General features: G+C 39.7%; 1 protein-coding gene across 37 annotated transcripts in view; it reads left to right on the top strand.

Moving 5' to 3' along the window:
* Nucleotides 1-27242, top strand: part of BLTP1 (bridge-like lipid transfer protein family member 1) — a 108329-nt gene that overhangs the window by 53564 nt on the left and 27523 nt on the right. For 15 of the 37 annotated variants that reach the window (XM_083456876.1, XM_083456887.1, XM_083456910.1 and 12 more), the window contains exons 43-59: nt 1751-1909; nt 2972-3147; nt 4614-4789; nt 11773-12479; nt 12727-12972; nt 13615-13708; nt 15261-15311; nt 18527-18733; nt 19316-19554; nt 20511-20755; nt 21212-21317; nt 22473-22570; nt 22865-23050; nt 23465-23633; nt 23921-24132; nt 25495-25554; nt 26127-26325. In XM_083456876.1, the coding sequence (XP_083313002.1) occupies nt 1751-1909; nt 2972-3147; nt 4614-4789; nt 11773-12479; nt 12727-12972; nt 13615-13708; nt 15261-15311; nt 18527-18733; nt 19316-19554; nt 20511-20755; nt 21212-21317; nt 22473-22570; nt 22865-23050; nt 23465-23633; nt 23921-24132; nt 25495-25554; nt 26127-26325 (3330 nt within the window). The remainder of the gene's footprint in view (nt 1-1750; nt 1910-2971; nt 3148-4613; nt 4790-11772; nt 12480-12726; nt 12973-13614; nt 13709-15260; nt 15312-18526; nt 18734-19315; nt 19555-20510; nt 20756-21211; nt 21318-22472; nt 22571-22864; nt 23051-23464; nt 23634-23920; nt 24133-25494; nt 25555-26126; nt 26326-27242) is intronic. The other 22 variants (XM_083456898.1, XM_083456878.1, XM_083456912.1 and 19 more) reach the window with 3 other exon arrangements.

Consider the following 27242-nt stretch of genomic DNA (forward strand, 5'->3'; position numbering starts at 1 on the left):
TATTATGGTTCAGTTCTAGCCGTGAAAGCGTTGATTGATAGCTTAATTTCACAAAACTGATGTTGCTCTACTTGTTGCCTTCCAATAGCCCAGACACTAAGGTTGATGTTCTTTCCTCCTTAAGTGTAAGATGTCCTCAGGTGGGATTTATGCTACCCCGAGTGCTTGAAGGCAGGAACACTGTTGTTTCAAAGGACATGCTCATTTTCTCTGAAGCCTCATTCTTGTCTTTTCTTGAAAGTGGACAGTGAATTCCACTCTTTCTCTTCCTTCTCTGCTCCTCAAATGTCTAAATTTTTGTGTCTTCTGTTTGTGCATAGTTGAGATAGTATTGTCTATTATTATTATTAATTATTATTAGTTATAGGGAGCAGGTGGTGCTGTGGTCGAAACCACTGAGCCTCTTGGGCTTGCTGATCGGAAGGTCGGTGGTTCGAATCCACACGACGGGGTGAGCTCCCATTGCTCTGTCCCAGGTTCTGCCAGCCTAGCAGTACAAAAGTATGCCAATGCAAGTAGATAAATAGGTACTCCTGTGGTGGGAAGCTAAGCGGCCTTTCTGTGCTCTCTGGCACTCATCACAGTGTCCCTTTGCGCCAGAAGCAGTTTAGTCATGCTGGCCACATGAGCAGGAAAGCTATCTGCGGACAAACGCCAGCTTCCTTGGCCTGAAAAAGCAAGATGAACGCCGCACCCCATGGTCGCCTTTGACTGGACTTAACCATCCAGGGGTCCTTTACCTTTTACTTTATTATTTGTCCTCAATGGACACTATTTTATAGTTTGGGGTTTTTTTGGTCTTTCCCCCTTCATTAGTTTGATAGTTGTTTGCTCTTCTCAGGGACTTCGCTTTGTGACATACTTGTAGCACATCACCTGTTGGTGGTGATGTGTCCTGACCCTCTGAAGTCTTCCCATTGCTTTCTTCAGCTCATATTCCACTTGAGGACATCTTTACACTCCTGTAAAGGCCAACGTTCCCTTTGTCCTTTGGAGAAGGACTCAGCAAGGGTTAAACAAAAAATCACCTCCCTCTTCTTTCATAGTTCCTATTGAAATAGCATTATATTACCTAGCTCAAACACTACTGCAAAGATATATTAAGAAAAGGAAAGACCTAAAGCATTTTAACTTTATCAGTAGTAACTGAGACTAATAAGGAAATGCTAGCTGCCTCCTAGTCTGTTCCTCAGACAAATCTTCCTTCCAAGAAAGGTCTTCAGTGAAGAATTCACTCTAATGACTGGAGCATTGTTTAATGAACAAGTAGAAGTCTTATTTTTGCAACCTTATTTTTAATGCTCTGTTGACGGTTACTGATGTTCAACAATAGAAATGTGTGCACAGATTTTTACATAGTTAAAATGTACAGCTAGTTTTAAGCACACTAGTTAGCACCAATGCGTTTTTCTGTAAAAGAGCAGAAGAGAACAATAGTGAAGAATTTTCCGAGGCAGGAGGATAAAATATTAATACCTTCAGATCAGTGACATACTGATAAACGTGTTCATTTAAGCACAGGAAGGAAATGACTGATAGCTCAGTGAGAGGTATGGGCAAATGTCTTCTTCCCTCCTCTTCATTCCCAAATTGTGATATTTTTATTTAACAAGAGCTTTCAAGTTGACATTCTCTGTGTGCTTTGAAATATTTTTCTGTCTGTCAGAAGTTGAAAAATATATCACAAGTATAACTACAGAACCCACGTTTTATGGTACATGAAGTGGTCAGTTGTTATTTTATATCCTAGTGAACACCATGCCCTCTGAAATGTTATCTGAACATCCTTTATTATCGGAACCATCATCTGTGAGTTTCTATAACTGGATGTCAAATGCTGTGGGCAACAGAGGAAGTGTGGTTCAAGAATCTCCCGTCACCAAATCTGCACACAATAGTCTGCCAACAGGTACTGATCGGAAATTCAGTGTTTGCTTGAATATTGACTATTGTATGCAGTTCTTATGAAATACTTAAGGAGCTGACTGTTCATTTAGAAATAATCTTCTTTGGTTGCTAACTGAATCTGATAAATTTCAGGCATGGGCTGCTACATTCAGACAAAGTAGAAACATAAGTTGGAGCGAGCTTCTTTTTTCCTGCTCTATAGGGTGGGACTCAAGCCAATGGCTTCAAGTTACAATAAATGAGATTCCAACTAAACATCAGGAAGGTTGTGGTCTCTCATTTGAGGTTTTTAAGCAGAGGTTGGATGGGCATCTGTCATAGATGCTTTAGTTGAGATTCCTGCATTTCAGAAGATGACCCTCAGAGTCTCTTCCAACGCTACAATTCTATGATTCTAAGAGTCCTGCTGGATTGAACTACTGATTTATCCTGTCCAGTATTACATTCCCAGCAGAGCTCACTAGATACTTCCAGAAACCCACTAGCAGGGCGTCCCTCATTGTTTGCTCCCCAGCATCTGGTTTTCAGAGATATGCCATCTGTGAACATGAAGTTGCTATCAAGGCCATGGGTTGTGGAAAAACCAGAATGGCAACTTCAGGCATTTGATTTCCTAAAGAAAGGCCAGCCATTAATTCCCCTTCTCAAAAATAAAAGGGTGAAGACAAAGCAGTTATTAGAATCTTAGAATTGTAGAGTTGGAAAGGGACCCTTAGGGTCACGTGATATTTGTGTCAAGATGTTTTGCTTTGCCAAATGATCGGAGACTTAAGGTCATTTATCATGCTGTCCTTCTAAACAAAGGTGGTACAGACTCCAGGCACTAAAGGATATAGTTTTAAACCAGCTGGAATACAGCTTGCGGGTGGTAATTTTCATACTTCAGTTCCTCCTCCTCCTCTGTGAGTAGATGATATGCCAGCAGAAACTGGTGCTGTATCATAAAAATCTCCCTCTTCCCTGACTTGAATTTAATTCTCATCTTGCTCAGTAAACTAAACAGCTTTACATATTTTAGCACTACATATGCTGCTGGATAATTAATGCAGGAACTGTTTTGTAGGGGTAGCTCCAAATCTTCCAACTATACCGTCAGCATCTGACTTCAATACAGTATTGTCCAGTGATCAGAACACATTGGATGGTACACATTCACAGCACAGTACGAGTCAGGATGACATTGCTGGAATCGAGGAAGGTAACCAGGGATTTCCTGCAGTTCAACTTGCAGATGCCCAGGTGAGTGTTTTGCCTTTAAAACTGGAGGATAAATAACTTATCCAAGAAACCAAAGAAGGAGCTAAAATAGTTACCCCAGTGTCCAATTATGGTAACATTTTAGCTGCTCCAGTATTTCATTTTCCCCCTAACCTATAAAAGGTTCTTTCTCTGAATCAATTTGTGATGTCTCACCAGCATCTCATTATGAAATGACACCCTTTGAAATGAGTAATAATTATATCTTGCCATCCCAGAATAACTGAAGGCATATCACACACTGCTGATATTGGGCCATGAGAGCAGTAGGCCACTGAACTGAGGCGAGTCTGGCAGCTCTCCTAAGCAGAGAATGGAAGGCACCTGTGCATTGATCTAGACCAGTGCTTCCCACTGTGTGAGCTATAGACCTCTGGGGTATAGCAGAGTTATCTTACAGGGTTTGCAGAATACAACGGAACGGGGAAAGAGAGAGAGAGATTATGGCCCCTAACTATCAGGTATTTTCCTCAGGAGGAGCTGGACAGAAATTGAACATCAGGGGCCTCATCCAAAAATAGGGTGGAGGAGGGAGAGGGTGACGGTGCTGGCACAAATCCCACCGCTGCCACAGCAATAGCCAGTTCTCATGATGCCTGGATGCTGGGTCTCCTGCAGTAGTGGCAGATGCTCAGGGCAGGTACTGTTTGTGCTAGGCTCTCTCCGATGTCAGCATGGCAGTGAGGGTAGCGAGCCCCCTTTCTTCTTTAACCCCTCCTTAATCCTTCCTTGAAAGGTGGCATTATTCATATGTCTCCATTCACTTGGCTGCCTCTCTCCTCTGCAGTTAATCATCTGCCCCTTTCCATCTTTCTCCCTCTGCCCCCTTGCCTGCATTGCAGCCACAGCGCCATCTTTCCAGCCTTTGGGGGAAAGATTGTTTGCTGAAACAGGCTGTTCCCGGAACCCTTGTGGCAGGCTAACCTGGAGCGAGTGGCTGTGTGGCACAGAGACATCATACAGGGGATATGGTTCATGGACACTTACACCAACCTTACTCAAAACATGGACCTTCAGGGGCAGGGCAACCACCCATTTTATTGGGGCCGCTTTTCTCATCAAGGTTACTGCCATGTTCTTGAACTTGCCTGTCCTGGACCAACACCTGGTGGAATTCCCTGGTTCAGGGAGGGGTTTGTCACAGTCTCCTGCTCAAACGAAGGGTTTTTTTTGCCATATTCTACTCAAATGGAATGGAGAGGGAATTCACATCAAAGAAAGAGAGGAACAGAGAGCACTTGTGTCTTGAGCCTGGTTTTTACAAATGTATGTTTTTCTTTCTGATTTGGACTACACACTGATTTGAACACTCTATATTATTCCAATAATACTGTCATTTTGAAATGCTTAAAGAATGAGAGATGCTTTTAAGATTGCAGCTGTGTTTTCTGCAAGTGTTGAGCAATTTTTATAGCTCTAAAGAAATAACTTGATTCTATTTTTAATAGGTTGTTTTCAAACCACTTCTAAGCCACACAGGAATTCAGTCTCAGGATGCAGCACCACTGTGCTACAGGATGTACTTTGGAGAGCATCTTTCATTCTCAGGGACTCTGGATTGCCTTAGGGCAGATATTGTGGATTCAGATACAGCAAAAGAGAGGAGAAGCAAAAGAGCCCGAAGGTATAGTAGTCAAGTTACACGAATCCATTCAGCATTAAAGAGCATGAACGTATTGCTTAATTACTTCATTCTATTCTATCTGCTTTATTTTTTCTTAACAAGTAAAAAATAATTTAATCCTAGACTTTAAGGAAATTATGAACTGAAAACTAGTAAAGAGTTGAAGTTACAATTGCAGCTTTTAAACTTTAACCTTGGAATAGATGTGTTTAAAACATTAGGCTGCTTTGGTGGCTAAAATGCCCATCAACAGAAGCTTACAAGCAAAACAGTGCAAAATTTAAAACTTAGCACTTCGAGTCAGTATGTGACACTGAGTTCCTTGAGGGTGTCAGCAATCACATGGATACTTGTATATGTATACAGTCATACCTCAGAAGTCGAACGGAATCCGTTCCGGAAGTCCGTTCGACTTCCAAAATGTTCGGAAGCCGCAGAAGCCGCTTCAGACCTTCAGGTTCCAAAGAACGTTCGCAAACAGGAACACTCACTTCCGGGTTTGTGGTGTTCAGGAGCCAAAACGTTCAAGTCGCAAGGCATTCGTCCACCCAAGGTACAACTGTACTGAATTAGACTATTGGTCTATTTAGCTCAGTATTGTCTAAACTGATGTACAATTGCTCTCCAGAGTTCAGGCTTTTCTTAAGATGCCGGAGATTGAAGCTGGGACCTTCTGTAAATTCAAAACATTTGCTCTAACACTGAACTATGGCTCTTCCCTAATATCTTAAACAAAATATATGAAGGGATAGCCTTCAAAAAGAGAAAGAAAACTTCCGGAGGCGGCGCGAAACAGCAATGGCGGTCCTCTTCAGTCGCTGAAGAGGGGCTCCGCGGAAAAGGGTCGTGCGCTGCGGCACAGCGACGACCCAGCAAGACAAACCACGGGTAGAGTGAGCCCGTGGCCGTGGGATTCGGCGGGTACCAAGAGCGACCCCGGAAACGTGGAAGGGACCCCGTAAGGGGCTCCGGAACGTGGAGGGGGTAGCGGTGCTGTGAATCCATCGCTCTTTCCGCGGAAGTGAAGCCGCGCGGCTGCTGCTGATGAGCGCTGACCTTTCTTCTATGATCAATCGATTTGAGACTACATACTCGTGAGTAAGAAAATCTGAGACTCTATTTGAACAACAAATTTCTGCAATTTGGCTGAAAACGGGAGACGCTAAAAAGGAAGTCAGTCTTCCGTCCCTGTTTAAAGTACTGAGCAAAGCTTCTTTAAAGTTGAAGCGCTGAAAGGAGTTTAAAAGAAGATGGAATTTACTCTGCAAATTCGGAATTGATAAATTGAAAGTTAAGGAAAAGTTAGAACTGTGTTATAAGTGGACAGAGACTGTGTTATTCCCCTTCATTCTGTGTGGATTACAAAGTTGCAAGACCCAGCTCTCGAGCTGCCTGGACATAAAGTAGCATCAGATTGTGGTGACTGTGCATAGAGATACAAAGTTTTACTGGGCTACTCTGCAAGTTATAAAAAAGGAACCGTTGCACATATTCTGACAAAGAACTCATACTCTCTGCAGTTTAAAGTGAACTTAGAGGGTCCCCCCTTTGTTTTGGATTTTACTTCATTTGGGAACTTATTGGTGGAAAATTCCATCTTTCCTTAACTTTTGGGGAGCTCCCCCTGCTGGATTGTGGAAATATCAGCCTCTGAGAACTGCTGGTTGTTTTGGAACTTTTATGCTTGGATGTTTACCTTCCTTTTGGATTGCTTTTCCCATGGGATTTACAATTTGACCTTGAAGCCTAGACAGCTGTGGAATGAGTGGTGCAGCAAAAACAAGGGCTGGTAAGAAAGCTAAACAGACTGAACTATTGCAATCAACTTTGCCTGTGCAGGCACGTAGATCATCTGTCCCAATTGTGACAGGTCTGCAGGAAGAACAATCTAAACAGCCAGCTCTAGAGGACATGGCTGCAGGAGGGCTTGACCCTGTCTCTAAAGAAATACTGGAGCAATTGGCTGCATTAAACAAGAAGGCCGATGATCAAGCGGTTAAATTAGATCAAGTGACAGCTACAATTAATAAATTGACAGACCAAGTTGCCCAAAACACACAGGCGATAGGTAACATTGAAAAGACTGCGACGGAAAATCGAAGACTAGTCGAAGAAGTGAATACAAAAGCAGACCAAAATAAAAAAAGGATAGAGGAATTAAGAGGGGAAGTAAGACCACTGAGTAGACAGATTACTGAACAACAGGCCTATCTGTCTATGGCAGAACTGAAAAATCGGGAGAGCAACCTTAGGATTAGAAATATCCCAGAACAAGAAAAGGAAGATTTGGCTGGTTTTTTGACAGCAGAAATATCCAAATTCTGGGGTTTGGCAGAAGAGAAGGACTTTAAAATTGTTACCGCCTTTAGATTGGGAAGTGCGGCCAGGAAGGATAAACCAAGAGATTGCTTGATCATTTTGAGATACAAGCAAGAAAAAGATAATATACTCGGCCTACACTTTAAAAATCCATTGGTGGTACAGGGAAAAATAGCAGAAATCTTCAGAGACATACCAAAACAGCTGTTGGATTTAAGAACTACATATAAAGACCTAGCAAGACTACTGAGAAACAACTCAATCCGTTACAGGTGGGAATTCCCGCAAGGACTATCTTTTAACTTGAAAGGGAAGAAGGTTAGAATCAGAACGGCAGAGGAGCAAGATAAGTTTCTAAGTGACTACGGGGAAGACCTTCGAAAAGGAACCGCAGGCGTCTGGGCACTCCCCAAGCCCGACGTAAAAGACCCACCTCCAGACACAGACGATAAGGGAGACAAACCCATTGGCTGACAAACTGATCCAGGATGTCTCTGCAGCTTTTCAGTTGGAATATTCACGGTGCAAATTCCCCTGAAAAAAGGAAAGGAATCTTTCATATATTGAAGAAGGAACAATTAGACGTTATATGTCTACAGGAAACCCATGTAACTAGGCTCCACAGAAGAGTACTAATTAACAAGAGACTAGGCCAAGAATTTATTTCATCAGATAAAGTAAAGAAAAGAGGAATAGTGATATATGCAAAGGAGAGCCTAGCACCAAAATTTGTTTTTAAAGATGAACAAGGAAGAATTTTGGCGATTGAAATACAATCTCAAGGAGAAAAATTCCTGATAGTAGGAATCTACGCACCAAATGATGGGAAATCAGAATTCTACAAGAAGCTGCATGAGATAATGCTGGATTATATTGATTACAACAACATCATTTTGATGGGAGATATGAATGGAGTTGTCTCCACACATATGGATAAGTCACAAAACCAAAACTTGACTAAAGATGGCAGACTACCAAAGACTTTCTTTGAACTTACAGACAATATGGATTTGATTGACATCTGGAGAATAAAGAACCCTCTAGGTAAAGAGGGAACATTCTTTTCTGAGGCCCACCTATCTTGGACACGAATCGACCAAATCTGGGTATCTAGAGGACTGGCACCTAAGACCAAAAAAATAGAGATCTGTCCCAAAACTTGCTCCGACCATAACGCTCTGAAAATGGACTTGAGACTCACACCAACTGGATCCTTTAGATGGAGAATGAATGACTCTTTGTTTAGAGATCAGGAGATTGTAAAGAAGGCCCAAAAAATGATGAAGGATTATTTTGAAATTAATTTGAATACTTCGGTGGAGAAAAAAACAATCTGGGACGCAAGTAAAGCTGTTATGAGAGGGTTTCTGATACAGCAGAATACTATTAGGAAAAAACTCTGGAATGGTAAAAAGGACAAGATTTTGGAGAAGATAAAAGAAGGAGAGAAAAGGTTGAGATTGAACCCAAAATCCAAAGAAGTCTTAAGAGCAATAAAATTCCATCAAGCACAATATGCGAAATTGATAAATCAAGAAGTAGAATGGAAGGTTAAACAGATGAAACAAAGATCATTCGAATCGGCAAACAAATGTGGGAAACTATTGTCATGGCAGCTGAAAAAGAGACAGAAATTGAACTTTGTTACCAACCTAGAGGTTGATGGTGAATGTATTTCAGAAACCTGAAGAAATCAGAAAGTGTTTCCAGAGATATTTCAAAAAACTGTTTACACAAGGCCATCAAGAAGAGAACGAGATAAATGAATTCTTAAAAAGCTATGGCCTGCAAAAATTGACTCAAGATAAACAAATAACCCTGAACTATAAAATAACAGAACAAGAAATCGAAAGCGCCATTCAGAATATGCAAGTAGGTAAATCTCCGGGCCCAGATGGTCTTACCTCCAAATACTATAAGACATTGAAGGAATACCTGATCCATCCATTGTTGGAGGTATGCAACCAAATTATGGAAGGGAAGGGAGCACCAGAATCGTGGAAAGAGGCATTCATCATGTTGATACCAAAATCAGAATCTGAAAAGACTCAACTTAAGAATTATCGCCCTATCTCACTCCTAAATGTGGATTATAAAATTTTTGCTGATATTTTGGCAAATAGATTGAAAAAAGTTTTAAACGAAGTAATTCACAAGGATCAAGCAGGCTTTCTCCCTGGCAGGCATTTGTCAGACAACACTAGAAACATCGTGGATGTTTTGGAACTATTACAGACAAATTTAAATACAAAAGCAGCTTTAATATTTATCGACGCGGAGAAGGCCTTTGACAACATATCTTGGAAATTTATGAAGAAAAATTTAGAAGGGATGGGAGTGGGAAGGGTGTTTCAAAATGGTATTGAAGCAATTTATTCAGACCAAAAAGCTAAATTGATAGTAAACAATGTGGTGACAGAAGAGTTTAAGATTGAAAAAGGAACACGACAGGGGTGCCCCCTATCACCCTTGCTATTTATTTCGGTCCTGGAGGTCCTGCTGAACTTGATTAGAAAGGACCAGCAGGTAGAAGGAATACAGGTCGGAGAAAAACAATATAAATTGAAGGCCTTTGCGGATGATTTGGTATTAACATTACAGGAGCCAGTGCCTAGTACAAAAAGAGCTTTGGAATTAATTTCTGAGTTTGGTCGGGTGGCGGGATTCAAGTTAAATAAACAAAAAACTAAGGTATTGGTAAAAAACTTGACACCTTCAGAAATAGATGGGCTTCAGAAGGAAACTGAATTGAACGTGACAAAAAAAGTGAGATACCTGGGGGTTAATCTGACTGGGAAAAATTTGAACTTGTTCAAAGACAACTATGAAAAGTGTTGGTCTGAAATTAAAAAAGATTTAGATACTTGGTCAAGATTGAAACTTTCCTTGTTGGGAAGAATTGCAGCAGTTAAGATGAATGTATTGCCAAGAATGCTGTTTCTGTTTCAGGCCCTCCAAATCGTGGACAGAGTGGAGTGTTTTGGAAAGTGGCAGAGGGACATTACCAAGTTTGTCTGGCAGGGCAAAAAGCCCCGAATAAAATTTAAAATATTAACGGATGCAAAGGAAAGAGGGGGATTTGCCCTGCCGGACTTAAGGCTGTACTATGAAGCCGCATCCTTCTGCTGGATGAAAGATTGGTTTTTGTTAGAAAATACGGATGTCCTTGATTTGGAAGGGTTTAACAACGCTTTTGGGTGGCATGCATATTTGTGGTACGACAAGGTAAAGGTTCATAAACTATTTAAAAACCACATTGTAAGGAAATCGTTGTTTAATGTCTGGACTAAATATAAGGACTTATTCGAAAATAAGACTCCGAGGTGGCTATCACCGATGGAGGCTAAGGCCATAAAAATACTTAATATGGGGGGTGGCTGGGCAAAATATTGTGAATTAATAGAAAGAGTGGGTGATACTTGGAGGTTGCAGAGTTTTGAAAAACTGAAAGGAAGTGTGCGAGACTGGTTCCATTATGCCCAAATTTTAGAGATTTTTAAAAAAGATAAAAAAATTGGCTTCCAGGTGGAAAAATCAAAACTAGAGTCAGAACTACTTGAACCTAAGACGAAAGTGCTTTCAAGAATGTACAACTTGTTGCTTAAATGGAACACCCAAGACGAATTAGTTAAATCAGCCATGATAAAATGGGCACAAGATATTGGATACAACATTATGTTTGAAGACTGGGAAAGGTTATGGACCACCGGCATGAAATTTACGGCATGTAGTGCCTTAAAAGAAAATATTATGAAAATGGTGTACAGGTGGTACATGACCCCAGTCAAACTTGCAAAGATATACCATCTGTCTGATAATAAATGTTGGAAATGCAAAGAGGCTGAAGGAACGTTCTTTCACCTCTGGTGGACATGCCCGAGGGTGAAAGCCTTTTGGGAAATGATTTATAATGAGTTGAAAAAGGTATTCAGATATACCTTTCAGAAGAAACCAGAGGCCTTCCTCCTGGGCATTGTGGGCCAGAGAGTGCTAAAGAAAGATAGAACTTTTTTTCTATATGCAACCACAGCAGCAAGAATCCTTTTAGCCAAATATTGGAAGGCACAGGAGTTACCCACACTGGAAGAGTGGCATACACAACTGATGGACTATATGGAACTAGCAGAGATGACTGGCAGAATTCGAGACCTGGGAGAAGACGCGATAGAAGAGGATTGGAGAAAGTTTAAGGACTATCTACAAAAACATTATAAGTTATTTGAATGTTGAGAATTTGCTAAGTTTTGAGAAAAATATGCCTCAATATTGAAATTTGGATATGACTGTGACCGGGTTATGATTGAGAAAAGTCTAAATTTTTAAAGTGAATAATTAGATGAAACTATAAGAACATATGAAACAAGGTAACAATTTGCTATTTAATTTTTATTGTAAAAAATACAGGGATGGAGGATATGGGGAAGTCCAGAGGATAATGAAAAAAGATCTGGAAAATGAAATTTTCTCTTATTTCTTTTCTGTTTTCTTTTCTTCTTTTTTATTGTAAAACAGTCTTTGTTGGATTATTGACGATGTATCTTGACTCCGGAAAACAAAGCAATAAAAAATATTTAAAAAAAAAAAAAAAAAAAAAAACAAAAAGAGAATGATTTTAATATTTAGCTGTTGCAGAATCTTAAAAATGTTTTGTATTTCTTTCTTAGGCAAGGAGCAGTCAATCTTCCTCCCCTTGAATTCAAACCAGCATTAATGTTGGAAACTTTTAGCATCAGTGCTGTTATAATGGAGAAATCAGTGAGCACACCTCAAAACTCCACCAGTGCCCTTGCTTTTCATGACTTTAACAAACGTCATTATAGCACCTTCCATTGCAATTTTACAATCTCATGTCAGTCTATAAGCCAGCATGTAGATATGGCACTGGTTCGTCTTATTCATCAGTTCAGTACCATGATAGATGACATCAAAGCTACGCAGACAGACATCAAACTCAGCAGATACACGGCTGGTTCAGCTTCTCCAACGCCCACCTTCAAAACCCGCAAACACAGAGACTTCCGTTCCTCTGACTTCAGTCGCAGCTCTCGCGGGAGTCTCAATGGTGTCAACAGAGTGAACAATGCAAAAAACAAGCGATCGAACAATGAGAACAATAAAAGAGAATCTCGAAACAAAAATTCACTGGGGAGATCAGAAAGAAGGACTTCTAAAGTATCCAGGAAAGGTTCAAAGGATGTTGTTGATCATGTGACCATTCATATGGACGACTCTGATTCAATTACAGTGTCGGAGCAGAGTGAACCTTCTGCAGAGTGCTGGCAAAATATGTATAAACTGTTGAACTTTTATTCTCTTATATCTGATCCAACAGGGATTTTAGAAAAATCTTCTGAAACGTTTTATCCAGCAGGTAAGAGTTTTTGAAGATACAGAACATGCAGAATTCTTAGTTCACACTTACACAGGCTTAATAGGCAAGTCCTTACTACAGTGTATAATATCTATATTGAATTTAGCAGAGTATTACTGCAGTAACTGCCCTGATAGCATTTATACATAGGTGCAGCATGTGAATCTTTTGATGACTAAAGTAATTGTAGGTTCTGGTCTTGTCAATTTTGCCTAAATACTTCCTGATCCGATGCATTTTCTTGTAGGTGTTCGGAGCCCTACTGAACCTGCATGTAGGGTTGCATTTGAAAATGAGCAGGATAACAGCAGCTTAAGTAGAACACAGAGGAAACGCAGTTTGGTCACATCAGAACCGCAGCATGTGACCCTGATAGTCTTTGGAATAGGCATGGTAAATCGCACACATCTTGAAGCAGATATTGGTGGGCTAACGATGGAATCAGAACTGAAGAGAATCCATGGCAGTTTCACACTCAAAGAAAAAATGAAAGGTAGAAGAATTATCTGTAGAAACATACTTGTTTTGTCGAATTTATATATAGTATTTGCGAAGTGTGTGTGATATAATCAGATCGTTTTTGATAATCCTGCTTTTGCTACTGAAATACACAGTAACAGAGAGAGAAAATTCCCAGCCAAACTTAAGTAAGTAGAAAAATCGAATTAAATCAGCGTAAAATATTTATTTAAATTAAAAATGTTCATAGCATGCCACTGTGGTAGTAAAATTATTTCCAGGTGGTTTAGCTTTTACCACAGTGATAACGATAAATATCTTCTAGCACAGGAGTTGCCAACTTTTTGGGGCCCATGGGCACATTTGCAGACTGAAGAAACTCTTACGGGCACCACACACACCCTGCAACCAAACACAGCAGCCTGCCCTATTGGTTACAGCAGAATGCATCTTTCAAGCCAAATTTCAGTGGGGTCAGGGACCCCAGTGGGCTACAAGAAAAGCCCTCTGCGAGCACATGCACACCCCTGTTGACAACCCCTGTTCTAGAATTAAAATTTAACAGCATCTTCGTTATGCTTTGCCTGTTGCCTCTCCAACACAAATATGCATACAGGAAATACATATTTTTGTACTACATCAAACGCATTTGTGATGTTTTTTTTTCTGTTTGAAGATGTACTGCATCAAAAGATGACCGAGACATGTGCTACTGCTCATATAGGCGGTGTTAATATTGTCCTTCTGGAAGGGATCACACCAAATATCCAGTGAGTGTACAATTTAAAAAGTGATACATATTCTCTAAACAGCAGTTATGCCTCCATTATAGCCCGTCCTGCTCTTTTAAGGCTTTTATGTGACTGGATTACAAGGAGCTGTCATATGTAAGTAAGCTAAAACTGACAAAGTGACGAGAAAGAAATGCCTTTGTGTACTCTTCTGTCAGGCTTCAAGCATTTAGATACAACTGCATAAAATATAATAATCTGAGATGACTAAAATTAAATATTTATAACATTGCACAGTATTTCTGAGCAGCCAGTTCGTAGTAGGAAAGTGACAGAATATTTTCCGTAGTCAAGACTGTTTTGTTTCAGCAGATTTTGCATCATCATTGAAGTGTGTCAAACCAGCCACCTTTTATAAACCTAAAAGGATCTCCCTGAGTATCTTACCCTTTGACCTATTTTCTGGCATATATTTGACCAAAAAGCTTTTATCAGTTTCAAACTATCCCCAATCCCATTTCTTTTATACCACTGTTCATTTTATTATTATCATTATTATAACTATTTGAATTCTGTACAGTTTTTTGTGACGGGATGAAAATGACATTGCAGCCTTCCTGGAGGTTGGACTAGATGACCCTTGGGGTCCCTTCCAATCCTACAATTCTATGATTCTATTATATATGTATATTTATATGAAATGACTTATGTACATTTTTGTACTTAGTTTCAATATCCTTTCATATTATTCTATCTTGACAGATCCACTGTGTACAGTAATTCTTAGAACAGCAATTTGGTTTTTTTAAATGCTTTATAGTTTTTAATTCTTTATAGTTGCATCTTATAAGACAATCTGAACTTCCTTTAAGTGCGGCCCTATTGTTTCACTTTCATATTTGCGCTTGGGTGTTTAAAACAAATCTACCAACCTTTTCTGCATGAGCATCTTGAATGATTTTCCTAATACATTCACATTTCTAATAGGCACACACTTGTAATTGCATGATATTGTCATACACTTGAGCACTTAAACTAGAATAGCAAGACGCTACAAACCATTTCCCTCTGATTTATGTACTATATGAAATAGCACTCTTTATTTTTTGGCAGCATTTTCATCACCAACACACTTTTAGAATCTGTATCAGTCCCAATAATTTGTAGATAAATATGAATTTAATATAGGCAAGCAAAGTTTGTCTTGTCGTGAAGGATAGTTGAAGTTTTTCACAAGAAGCAATTAAAAGTTGGTTCAAAGTGTAGCTGTTGCTTCTGTTGACAGTATAGTATGTGCTCCAATGGAACCAAGAGGCTCTTGCATGAGTTGACTTCCTTATTCCCAACTGGGGCAGGAACAGCTCTGCACATGCCCTATTGGTACAGGCAGAAATGTTACCTGCACTGAAATGAATGGGTTTGCTGAGGATTCTTTGGATCCCCCATGCTTGCAAAACGCCATTGCTTAAAAAAATTAGTGTTTTCAGACAATTGGTCTTATTGTGGGTTACAAATATGACTAATTCTTCTGCATGACTGTTCTTTATTTTGCTTTGTTTTTGTTTTGCTTTCTTCCAATCTTCCCTCGTAGACTGGAGGATTTCCCTACATCACCAACAAGCACAGCCAAACAAGAATTTCTGTATGTCACATTATGTTTAAATGGCTTGCAGTTAACACTGTGTGTAGTGTAGCTGAGATGTGTTTTTGTGTGTTTAATGTAACCAGCTGCACCTTAATTGCAATTAACGTGAAATAGAATTGATATATTATATTGATCAGCCTATATTAGAAAAGCTCTGGGTTAAGTATTTTTACTCGATAACATAAAATAGTTTTGAAACAGGGTTTTCTTCCCTAATCACAAACTATTTATCTAGAGTCACTAATATAGACTGTAATTTGTCAGACAGTTCTATGAGGATAACCCAGGTAAATTAGATTGATTTTATATCTTACTGTACAGTTTTCCACTAAGTTATGCAAGCTGCTAACATGTCAGTAATGACTTTATGTATTCAACAATGGGTGGGTGGGCTCACCTCAACTTTTAGAAATAAAAGTGTAAAGGCAACTCAGTATGTGAGTTAGAGACTCCGTGCTTCCAGATTCTACAATTTTGCTTTTTACGTGGATGCCTCCCTCTAGTAAGAATAACAAGATGCAGCCCTTTTCTTAATATTGAAGCTGGATAGGTGGGCTGGGTTTCATCCCCACAGTTGTGCTGTGCTTTGGAGGTACTAGATTTTGCAATGCACACATACACAAACACACCTCAAGTGGCAGAAGCCTAAACTGTGGTTTTGTGGACTTAGATCAGGCTTCCTCTACCTCGGCCCTCCAGATGTTTTGAGACTACAATTCCCACCATCCCTGACCACTGGTCCTACTAGCTAGGGATCATGGGAGTTGTAGGCCAAAAACATCTGGAGGGCCTAGGTTGAGGAAGCCTGACTTAGATATTTACCTCTTCTGCTTAGGTCTCTGCTACATGAGTCAAGGAAGTTGACAAACCAAATAACTTGTGATCATGCAGCTAAACTTTATTCTAAAAACCTGTCATGAAAACTCTGGATGTTGCACAGAAATAAAGAAAAAGCATTAGGTTCAGGTTACCTCAGGAACTGATGGATATCACCAAGGTGAAATTGAACAATATAACTGACACAAAGAATGATTCAGAGCAGCTTTGTGTGAGAGATCTTTTGGCCTATGGGTTTTGGATATTTGGCTTATGAAAGCAGTGTATGGAAAGGAGGGGCAGAGGAAGGGGTGTGTGGTGGGGGCGGACCGACCTGGGTGTCTTCACTGAGGGGGAGTAACATTTGGCAGTCATGGGCGGGCAGTGCGCCAAATGTCCACCATCGGCAGCTCGCTCCGCCCCTGGCTGCAAGGTGTGTGCGCCACTCCATGCACCCAAGCAGCCATCCCGCACCTGGGAGGGCCCCCCGGGCCCCGTCCCATCCTGGGCAGCGCGGGCATATGCTCTGCCACTAATGGAAAGAGTTATTTTTCATCTGAACCAGGGGTGGGCAAACTGGAACCCACTGGCAAGCTAGAGCCTTACCTTACCCACCCTTCATAGGCCAAATATGACAGGTTGGTGATAGTTGATTGGTACTTGTCAAAGTCCAAAGGAGGTCACCAGTCATCGGTGATCAGCTGATAGATAAAGCAACTTCCTTTGAAGATGTGCTTTCAGGCCCACCAGTCAGCTAATTGGCACAGAAGGGGTGGCTTCCAAAAAACCCTTTGAAATCTCTGCAGAAGACAAAATGCTCCCCAAACTGGAGCATTTTCCATCTGCAGAGAAAGCAGTTTGTATTCAAAGCAGTTTCCACAATAACTGCTTCTCTGGAATGAAAGAAAAAATGTTCAAATTTCTCCAGCACTTTGAATACATACTGCTTCCTTTGGAAAGAAAAGAAATTCATTTTCAAAACAGAATGTGTTTTTTTCTTTCCAGAGAAAGCTTGCAAAGCCCTTTGTGCAGTACTTTCCAATCACTCGACAGCTAATGGTTGGTTGCTTGGAAAGTTATGTAATGGCCTTTGCAAGCTCTGTGCCTGACACTTGGGAAGTGCTAAGCACAGGACTAATTGGTCACTGGGCAAGCACTGGGGGAAGAGCTTTGTAGGTGCCTGCAAAACCTCTTTTGTCCAGTTTCTTCCTTTACCTGCCTCTCACGTGGCATCATATAAAATGTCAGGTGTACAGCAGGTGGCACAGCTTGGCCAAAACAGCCTCACAGCGTCAAATGAGGCGATCTGGTGGATCTACATAGACCCAGAGGCAAGAGATTCACCACCTTTGATCTAAGCAATTGGTCTCAACAATACCATTTAAGATCCAAGTATTTCAATCAAGGCTGCATTTCTAAACCACATACACAAAAGTAAATTTCAATGAAATGTTTCACAATTTTTTCTATATAATGAGTGCAGTTCACAAGACTTGTGAGAGTATTAGGTTTTGGCTGCAGGTGTTTGAAAGGCAAGTATAGGGGAAATTTCTCCTTGCCGGAGCCAATACTGTGAGTCTTATTCTGATAGATAACATTTTGTATACTTACATCTTGGTTGAAAGTATGAAATGTTGACTTCTTGAACCCCAAGAAAATTGGAAAGGATATTTAAAGTGCAGATATGGTACGAGTAGTATTTGTCCTTCATACATGTCAGTCAACTGTGATGAAATAACTGTGTTTCAAGTTTTCTTTATTTTTCTATTCAAAATATATTGCATTTGCTCTTTTTCTGCTTATTTCAGAAACGTAAAATAGCCACAAAGTTTTCATTGAAGCTTGCATTTTAGTGGGGAAAGATATATTTCAGTGTTCTTATTAGGTAATCTGTCTGTTGGAAATTAGCTATTGGAAAAGTTATCTTCTTAAACACTAAAAGTAAAAATCCTTTACTGGGAGATTTGCATGGTAGTCTGTCTGTGTTGTCTTTTTGCCCAGAGTGTGGTGGTGTTTTTTTAAATGATCGGAATTATTTTGCTGCATATGCCCATGCATGTCATTAAAGCAAATGACTGCATCAGTTGACAGTAGTCATGCTTAATTTGCGGTCCTTCTTTGCTGGTTTCTAGCCACAATTGTCAGCTTCAGTTTAGGTCCCTGGAATGGGAATCTCCCATGTAATATGAAATTTAACTATTAGTCTCTGCAACTATGCAATCATATACACCTCTACCCTGAAGTAAGCCCCATTTAGTTCGGTGGAGTTTACTCTTAGGTAAGTGAAGATAGGGTTACAGCATGAATTGCTGATAAATTTTACTGAGGATGCAAGATGATTCACTAGAGCTGCTTTGTATTTTAAAACATGTAAACAAGTTTCTTCTTCTTCATAGAACTGTGGTGAAATGTAGCATTGCCAAATCGCAGGCTCTTTATAGTGCCCAAAGGGGGCTGAAAACAAACAATGCTGCAGTCTTCAAAGTAGGGGCTATTAGCATCAACATTCCTCAGCATCCAGCTACACTACACAGCATGATGGTACGCAGCTCTCATCAGCTCTCGAAACAAATCTCTGACCTCATCAGACAGCCAACTGTAGTGTGAGTATCGCAGTTGATGTTGTTGTTGTTGTTGTTTAGTCATTTAGTCGTGTCCGACTCTTCGTGACCCCATGGACCAGAGCATGCCAGGCACTCCTGTCCTCCACTGCCACCCGCAGTTTGGTCAGATTCATGTTTGTAGCTTCGAGAACACTGTCCAACCATCTCGTCCTCTGTCGTCCCCTTCTCCTTGTGCCCTCCATTTCCCCCAACATCAGGGTCTTTTCCAGGAAGTCTTCTCTTCTCATGAGGTGGCCAAAGGATTGGCGCCTCAGCTTCACGATCTGTCCTTCCAGTGAGCACTCAGGGCTGATTTCCTCCAGAATGGATAGGTTTGATCTTCTTGCAGTCCATGGGATTCTCAAGAGTCTCCTCCAGCGCCATAATTCAAAAGCATCAATTCTTCGGCGATCAGCCTTCTTTATGGTCCAGCTCTCACTTCCGTACATATCGCAGTTGATATATGTGTCTTATTTGGAGGCTTGACCTGCTTGCTAGGGTGAACTAAATTTGCATGCTCAAGCATGTTAAAATGTTTTTAATATCTAGTAATTGGTATTCTTTTTTTAAAAAAAAAAATAGTGCCCAGCCTACAAAAGAAGATATTGCAACACCAATGCCTGCAGAAAAAACACCCACAAGTGTAAATCAGACGCCTGTAGAAACCAATGAGTTTCCACAGTTGCCAGAAGGTTTGGAAAAGAAGCCCATAGTTCTTAAATTCAGTGCCATGATTGATGGAATTGCGATTGGAGCAGCACTGCTGCCATCTTTGAAAGCAGAATACAAGATGGGAAGAATGAGAAGTCATGGAATGACAGGTAACATTGCTTCATATTGAGGGGTGTTCCCAGGTTGGTTGGCACATGTGGGAATGCTCTAGGTGTAAAAAAATGCATTGATTTTGTGTGTGGAAAGTAGCTAAATCACTAAACAACAGTCTTCTGTTTTGCTTTTGCAAAGAGAATAGTTCTGCATCACAACAAAATGTCATTAGTTCACATTTTAGTGGTTGCTTGAATTACTATTGCCACACTCAGGAAGGATTTTAAAATAGACAGCAATATGTAATATTTTGTATTCAATATACAGTTAGGTCTGCAGTGATGTTTGAGTGCCATGAAACAAAAACGTTTGGGGGTTTAACTCTCAAATATTTAAATATGAACCTCCACCTGTCTTACAGAGATGATATATTATCTTAATATTGCATATGCAGTGTACTTTGTTCATTTATTTATGTTGTTTATTTCTAGCTTGTAAATGGAGTTGAATAGCTGTTAATGGAATAGAATAGGTCCTAAAAAGTACTGTTTGGCCTGAATATAAGCCGCACTTTTTTTCCAAATTCTGACCTTGTAAGTGCAGCTTTAATTTGTGACCTTACAAAAATTATCTTTTGTGATATCACTGCCAAAACAGAAATACAGTAAAACGGAATGGGTGTGAGTGCCTGCAGAATTTTAAGGAAGCGGCTTATATTTGGGTATTGTCTTTTTTCCCCTTGAATTTTAAAGGTGCGGCTTATATTCAGACGCAGCTTATATTCGGGCCAATATGGTAATGGTTGTGTTTTGGGACAGCTGGTAGGCGTACCTCCCTTGCACTTGCATAATTTCCATACCGTCTGAGGAATGAGATGAGATAAAAGCTGTTGAAATCCAGCCTCATCAGGGGGAAGGGATAGCATTGGCATGGAAAGTAGGAAGAGGGTGACTGTTTCTGTAACTGCAGTGCATTAATGTAGACTAGTCAATTGACTGTTTTCTTTTCACAGGTGCACAAACAATGTTTACATTTGAGCTGCCAAATCACAGGTTGCGGTTCACTTCCAAAGTCTCGGCCACTGATATGTCTACCATACCTCCTTCAGCCAGTCTTAATCTTCCTCCTGTAACTATGTCAGGCAAATACATAATGGAAGAACATGATACCTATTCTGATCAAATATGGAGTATAGATGAACTGCCCGCTAAGCAAGGTTACTATCTCCAGGGAAATTATTTGCGCTGTGTAGCTGAGGTATGTAGTCTACATATATATATTATTTATCATTTTTATTTTAACAGGATTTATATGCAACTTAATCATCAAAGCCTCACAGTAGATAAAATATGCCTTAAAATTACTGCTAGAATCAGGTGTTAAAAGCAAGTTAGCCTGATTTTTTCCAATAAAAAAGCATTAGCATTTATACATTATGCCTGTATATTTAAAGTTTACATAACAATATATTTTTATGATTGTGCTTATGTAACTGTAAGATGTCTGAAACAGTTCTGCTTCTACCATGTGGCTCCTTACATCCAGGTTTTGCAACATAAATCTTCCTAACTATGTTGTATCTTGAGTTGTGTGCATTTTAGTTTTAGAAATTCTTCCATCTCAAAAATAAATGTTACATTTTTTCCTATTGTTTGCTTCAAGCCTTCCATCATGAATCAACATCTGTTAAAAGGCTTCTCCCTTTCCTCCCAGGTTGGGTCCTTTGAGCATAATCTTACAACAGACCTTTTGAACCATTTGGTTTTTGTGCAGAAAGTATTTATGAAAGAGGTCAATGAAGTTATACAGAAAGTCTCAGGTAAGCCTAACTGCTTGAAAACATTACTAAACTGAACAGTCAGCACTCAAAGCTCCACACTAATGTTGCTTCCTACTATTTATGGTATCTGAAGTCACATATTTTATTCAAAAAATGTGGACTGTGATGTTTCCATTATGCTGTATTAGACACAAGCAGGCAATAGTTACACACTGTGGGTGATATCCAACTAAGTCATATATTCGGAATAGACCAATTGAGATTGATTTTAGTGAATCTGCTCTGGAAATGATTAATACTAAAATACCACCCTTTGGTAGGAATGCGTTTTTGCAAAATTTCACTGACTTACTATTTCATTTATTATTATTTAATTTTCTTGAACAGTGTTACCACTCGCCAAATGCTGTTCATTGTTGGAGAGATGGCACAGTTACTTTGTTGTCATTAAAACTGTGCTGTTGTTGTTTTAGTCAGATATAATAGTAATCAGTGTGTTGTGGCAATTATCTCTAAGCCAGTGTATGCCATTTATACATGCCAGCATGTTTTGAATGGGTTGGGGTACTATGAAAACAATGTCTGTCCATTTCTAATTCTATATAATCATTTATTATTTGTTGTTCTTACAACTACTCTTAAGTTCTCAAATATTGTTTTACCTTTGGGACTGGAGAAGTGACAGCTGGATCATATTAGTAAAGGTAAAGGTACCCCTGCCCGTACGGGCCAGTCTTGACAGAGTCTAGGGTTGTGCGCCCATCTCACTCAAAGAGGCCGAGGGCCAGTGCTGTCCGAAGACACTTCCGGGTCACGTGGCCAGCGTGACATCGCTGCTCTGGCGAGCCAGAGCCGCACACGGAAACACCGTTTACCTTCCCGCTAGTAAGCGGTCCCTATTTATCTACTTGCACCCGGAGGTGCTTTCGAACTGCTAGGTTGGCAGGCGCTGGGACCGAACAGCGGGAGCGCACCCCGCCGCGGGGATTCGAACCGCCGACCTTTCGATCGGCAAGCCCTAGGCTCTGTGGTTTAGCCCACAGCGCCACCCGCGTCCCTTAGGATCATATTGGGTAGTTGCATTTAGAAAGTTGGATAGGTGTGTTTTTTTAACCCTCCCTCAGCCTTAATCTTGTGGAAATGACAAATGCTTAATTGAATTCTGGAACTGTGTTGTTTTAATTATAAATGCAGGAGGGGAGCAACCTATTCCTCTTTGGAATGAACACGATGGAACAACTGATGGAGAAAAGCCAAAGATTCTCCTCTACTCCTTGAGTCTGCAGTTTAAAGTATGTTTGATATTCATGGGTTCTTTCAAGTGTGGCCAGTGGTTATATTGTAATGAAATGTAAAATCAATAGTGAATGAGAATGCAGGGAATCTCGTTCTCTCGAGTATTAGGATGTCTATCAGTGGTTTGTTTTCCTCCTCTAATAATATTTTCCAAACTAAAGGAACAAACAAAAGAATTGTTACCTTTCATGGAAACTGCTGTGAAAGGCAAAAAGTTTTTTAAATATGTTTATAAAAATGTGTTTGAGAGACTGAGGTGTGTATTTAAAGTCTTTCCCTTACATTATTAGGGTATCCAGGTAACAGCCACCACACCATCTATGAGGGCGGTAAGATTTGAAACAGGACTAATAGAACTGGAGCTCTCGAATAGATTGCAAACCAAAGCAATGCCTGGTAGTGCCAGCTACCTAAAGCTCTTCGGTAAATGCCAAGTGGACTTAAATCTGGCATTGGGACAAATCGTTAAACATCAGGTGAGTAATTATGATTTTATAGCCTGCTGGTGACATTTTCTGGTTCTCAAAATGGAATGAAGAAAGAAATGTTAAACACAGCTTTATAAAACTTTGGATTAGATCCCCATGTGCCCTTCTGTAAACAGGATCCTGAAAAGCTTCAGTGAGTGGAAGTAGAGGGGGCACAGAAAGCTGAAAAGGGAGCTGGAAGCACCCTGTTCTAATAAGCTGAATTCCACTCACAAAATGAGGTGCTCTCAGCTTCTTTTTTGGTCTCCCACTCTCCCCCAAATCTGCTCCAACTCTGGTCCCTAGCCAATAAGTGTACGTTTAAGAATACCTCCGTTTTAAAATTATTATGTCTGTATCCTGCCAAGCTTGGTTTTTTGCTCTGCTGTATTCTCCCTGTTGATATGTTTGGAATGTCTTAAGGTTTATGAAGAAGCTGGATCAGACTTCCATCAAGTTGCTTATTTTAAAACCCGAATTGGATTAAGAAATGCTCTGAGAGAAGAAATCAGCGGTTCGTCAGATCGGGAAGCTGTGCTCATTACTTTGAACCGACCAATTGTTTTTGCTCAGCCTGTGGCCTTTGACAGAGGTACTAGTGGACCCTGTGTTGGTTTTTGTTTTACCAAAATAGACGTGTGCACTGAAAACTATGGTTAGGCAAGGAAATACTACTTTAATTAAAAGGCCAATAGCCGGAATCATGTTGACTTGGTTCCATGCCATATTAACATATATTGTAGTCCAGAAGCAGAACAAGACAGAGAAACATGTGTTCAATAACTGACAGGGCACAGCAATTTATTATAGCTGAACTTAGAATGATTTTCTATATTATTTTGTTCTAAAATAGTGAAAACATTTTTTCCCCTTGCTAAGCTGTGCTTTTCTGGCTGAACTACAAGGCTGCTTATGACAACTGGAATGAACAGAGAATGGCCTTGAATAAAGATATTCATATGGCTACAAAGGAAATAGTTGATATGTTACCTGGAATCCAGCAGACATCTGCTCAAGCTTTTGGGACACTCTTCCTCCAGCTAACAGTTAATGACTTGGGAATTTGCCTTCCCATCACCAATACACCACAGGTATTAAAGAAAATAACATAATTTTTAAAAATTAAATGATACTGAAGTTTACTATTGCAGTATCAGTATTCTTCTGGGTAATAATTATTGTTTGAGAGAAGCTACAAAACTCAAAAATTTCAGTAATCCTTTTCATTGATGGTTAGATATCTCAAAACTGAATGTGTTGAAATGTTTGAAGGCTTGCAAGTGGTTTATCTTAATTTCAGAAATACATTTTTCAGATTATAATTAATATGGCCGTTTTACTAATATTTATAGATTCAATTTATTTTCTTAATATTCTTTTAAGTACTGTATTTTTCGCTCTATAAGACGCACCAGACCACAAGACGCACCTAGTTTTTGGAAGAGGAAAACAAGGAAAAAAAATATTCTGAATCTCAGAAGCCAGAACAGCAAGTGGGATTGCGAAAGCAGGAATCCCTCTTGCTGTTCTGGCTTCTGGGATAGCTGCGCAGCCTGCATTCGCTCCATAAGACGCACACACATTTCCCCTTACTTTTTAGGAGGGAAAAAGTGAGTCTTATAGAGCAAAAAATACGGTATTTGATAAGATCTTAAAGTATACCTACATAGTAACCATTAACAATGTACATCTTTTAAAAAACTAAAACTGTGAATATTTCATAAATTAATCAGTTTAGGTTGTATTCAGTGCTACTCTTACTTGGAATAGTTCCGCTGATGTTAGTAAACACAACTAAGTTTGGTTCATTAATTTCAATGTCTGCTCTTAGTAGAATAGTTGAGTCCAATTCTTTGAGTCCCTGAAACTTGAATTAGTACTGCGTTGTATTTATGCTGTAGAGAGAGCACATATCACAAGCTATGTTTCTTACTCACTTTGTTAGAAAACTTTTTTTTTAAAAAAAGTCTCCAAATTCTACAGTGAAGGTTTCTTATTATTGTGATGGTACAGCTGAAATAAATGAGAAGCATATGTTTTATGTCCACCTGCTTTTGATTTGCACATTAGAGCACAGTGTAAAAAAAAACTACACTGATGTTGGAACTAGATGATGTGACCTTGTCCCTGAAAGAATTAATATAATATACACTACTCTTAAAGCCTTATAAGGAAAACACAACATATAATTTAATAAATTGCAATTGATATGGATTAAAATAAATGAAAGAATGTATATTTACTGTTATATCATAATCTAATAATTATCTATAATGATGGATACAGTTGGGATTGTATGATATGTACCATAAGATTGAATTTTGTAGTACAACTAAAGCTAAAAGGTTTGGGTGACTTAGTGTTGAATACAATACATATCTTGTTATACTTTTGCTTTTAAAAGATCTCAATGACCAAAACATATCAATGTAATGCTTTTAATATTGGTACAGATTCAGAGGCAGGGCCACAAGATTAATTTTGGGGGACAGAAAGAAAAACAGAGTTACTGTGTAAGTAATAAGTGTTATCAATAACATCTGATGAGCTGTATTTCCCCATGTGTAATAGAATGTAGAATGTAACTGAGAGCGCTTTATATATTCCTGTGAAGTTCATGTTAGATTTGAAACTGAAAAACTGCCTTTTGCAGTTATATGTTGTGCTGCAGCCTCTAGATATATGCTAGCTTGTTAAAAATGCTGCTTATCATGGATTTATCCATGAAAAGGATGTTTTGTAAAACTAGATAATGCTAGGTACTGTAAAGTAAATAACTAACATTAGGAAATAACCCTTAAAGTTAAAACTCATAAGGATGGGCTTAATTACAAGTTTGTGGATACTTGTAACGAAAAGCAGGAATTTGCTGTAGGGGGTTGATCTTAAGAGAGCTGCCAGGGATCCAATTATTGATTAAATACTAATTTATATAGGTTAATTTTGGTGTGTGTGTGTGTGTGTGTGTGTGTGTGTACCTACTTCATAAAGGGAAACTAGAAATGACTATGAGTGAGGAATTCAGCCTAAATTCTTTCTTATTTCTGAAATAGACTTTTATACAATAGTTCCTTGCTTTTTTCAGTCTAATCATACAGCTGATCTGGACACTGGTTCTGCATTAGTCCTGACCATTGAAAGTACTTTAATTACTGCCTGCTCTTCAGAATCTCTTGTCAGCAAAGGTCATTTTAAAAACTTCTGCATTCGCTTTGCTGATGGCTTTGAAACAAGCTGGGATGACTGGAAGCCAGAAGTGCGAGGAGATCTAGTCATGAATGCCTGTAAGCATTTACTGTATCTTATTGTCTCGGCTATTGCTAATTCTGGACATTTTGAGAAGCTCCACAAAAAAAAGCATAAGGTGTTTCTTACATAGTGTTCCACGAACGTTCTCTCAGCACAAGGATTTCTGCTTGCACAATAGAACTCTCTCTTCCTCTCCTTCCCCTACTAAATCTGTTCTCAGGGTTTCCCAAACCCTCTGGAATATATTTGGGGAGGGTGTGGGGCATGCACAAGGGGTGGGGGGGAAAGGGGGGGGTCTCTGCTCAAGTGGGAATACTTGTACTGATGGGATGCATTCATGGAATACCACCGTAACTTGTGTTTCACCTTCATGTTTAGAAAAATAAGTAAGACAAGTGTGGTGTAGTTCTTAAGAGCAGTAGATTCGTAATCTGGGGAACCGGGTTCGCGTCTCCGCTCCTCCACATGCAGCTGCTGGGTGACCTTGGGCCAGTCACACTTCTTTGAAGTCTCTCAGCCCCACTCACCTCACAGAGTGTTTGTTGTGGGGGAGGAAGGGAAAGGAGAATGTTAGCCGCTTTGAGACTCCTTCAGGTAGTGATAAAGCGGGATATCAAATCCAAACTCTTCTTATTTCCTGGATCATCCATTGGTGTGTCAGCACTGACGGAAGGCTTCTCTAGTGGAACAGGAAGAGAAGTCATTTTTGTCGATTTCCTCTCACTTTTGCTGTCCTTCAGAAGTTCTTCCCAGAGCAGATTTATAGGGGACATGGGTTGGTGTCTGTGTGCTGAAACTGACTCCTGTATCTTTCAATTGACAGACACTTTCAGAACAAATGGCATCCAAAAGTGCTTGGTGGGCGGAATGCCTACCCTATATAGAAGAATACAGAAATAAGAATTTAGTATTACTATAAGAAATGTCCAAATGCCAGTTCAAGAAAATTAAT

Source organism: Podarcis tiliguerta (genome assembly GCF_965153285.1).
Source record: "Podarcis tiliguerta genome assembly, chromosome: 9".
Classification (NCBI taxonomy): Eukaryota; Metazoa; Chordata; class Lepidosauria; order Squamata; family Lacertidae; genus Podarcis; species Podarcis tiliguerta.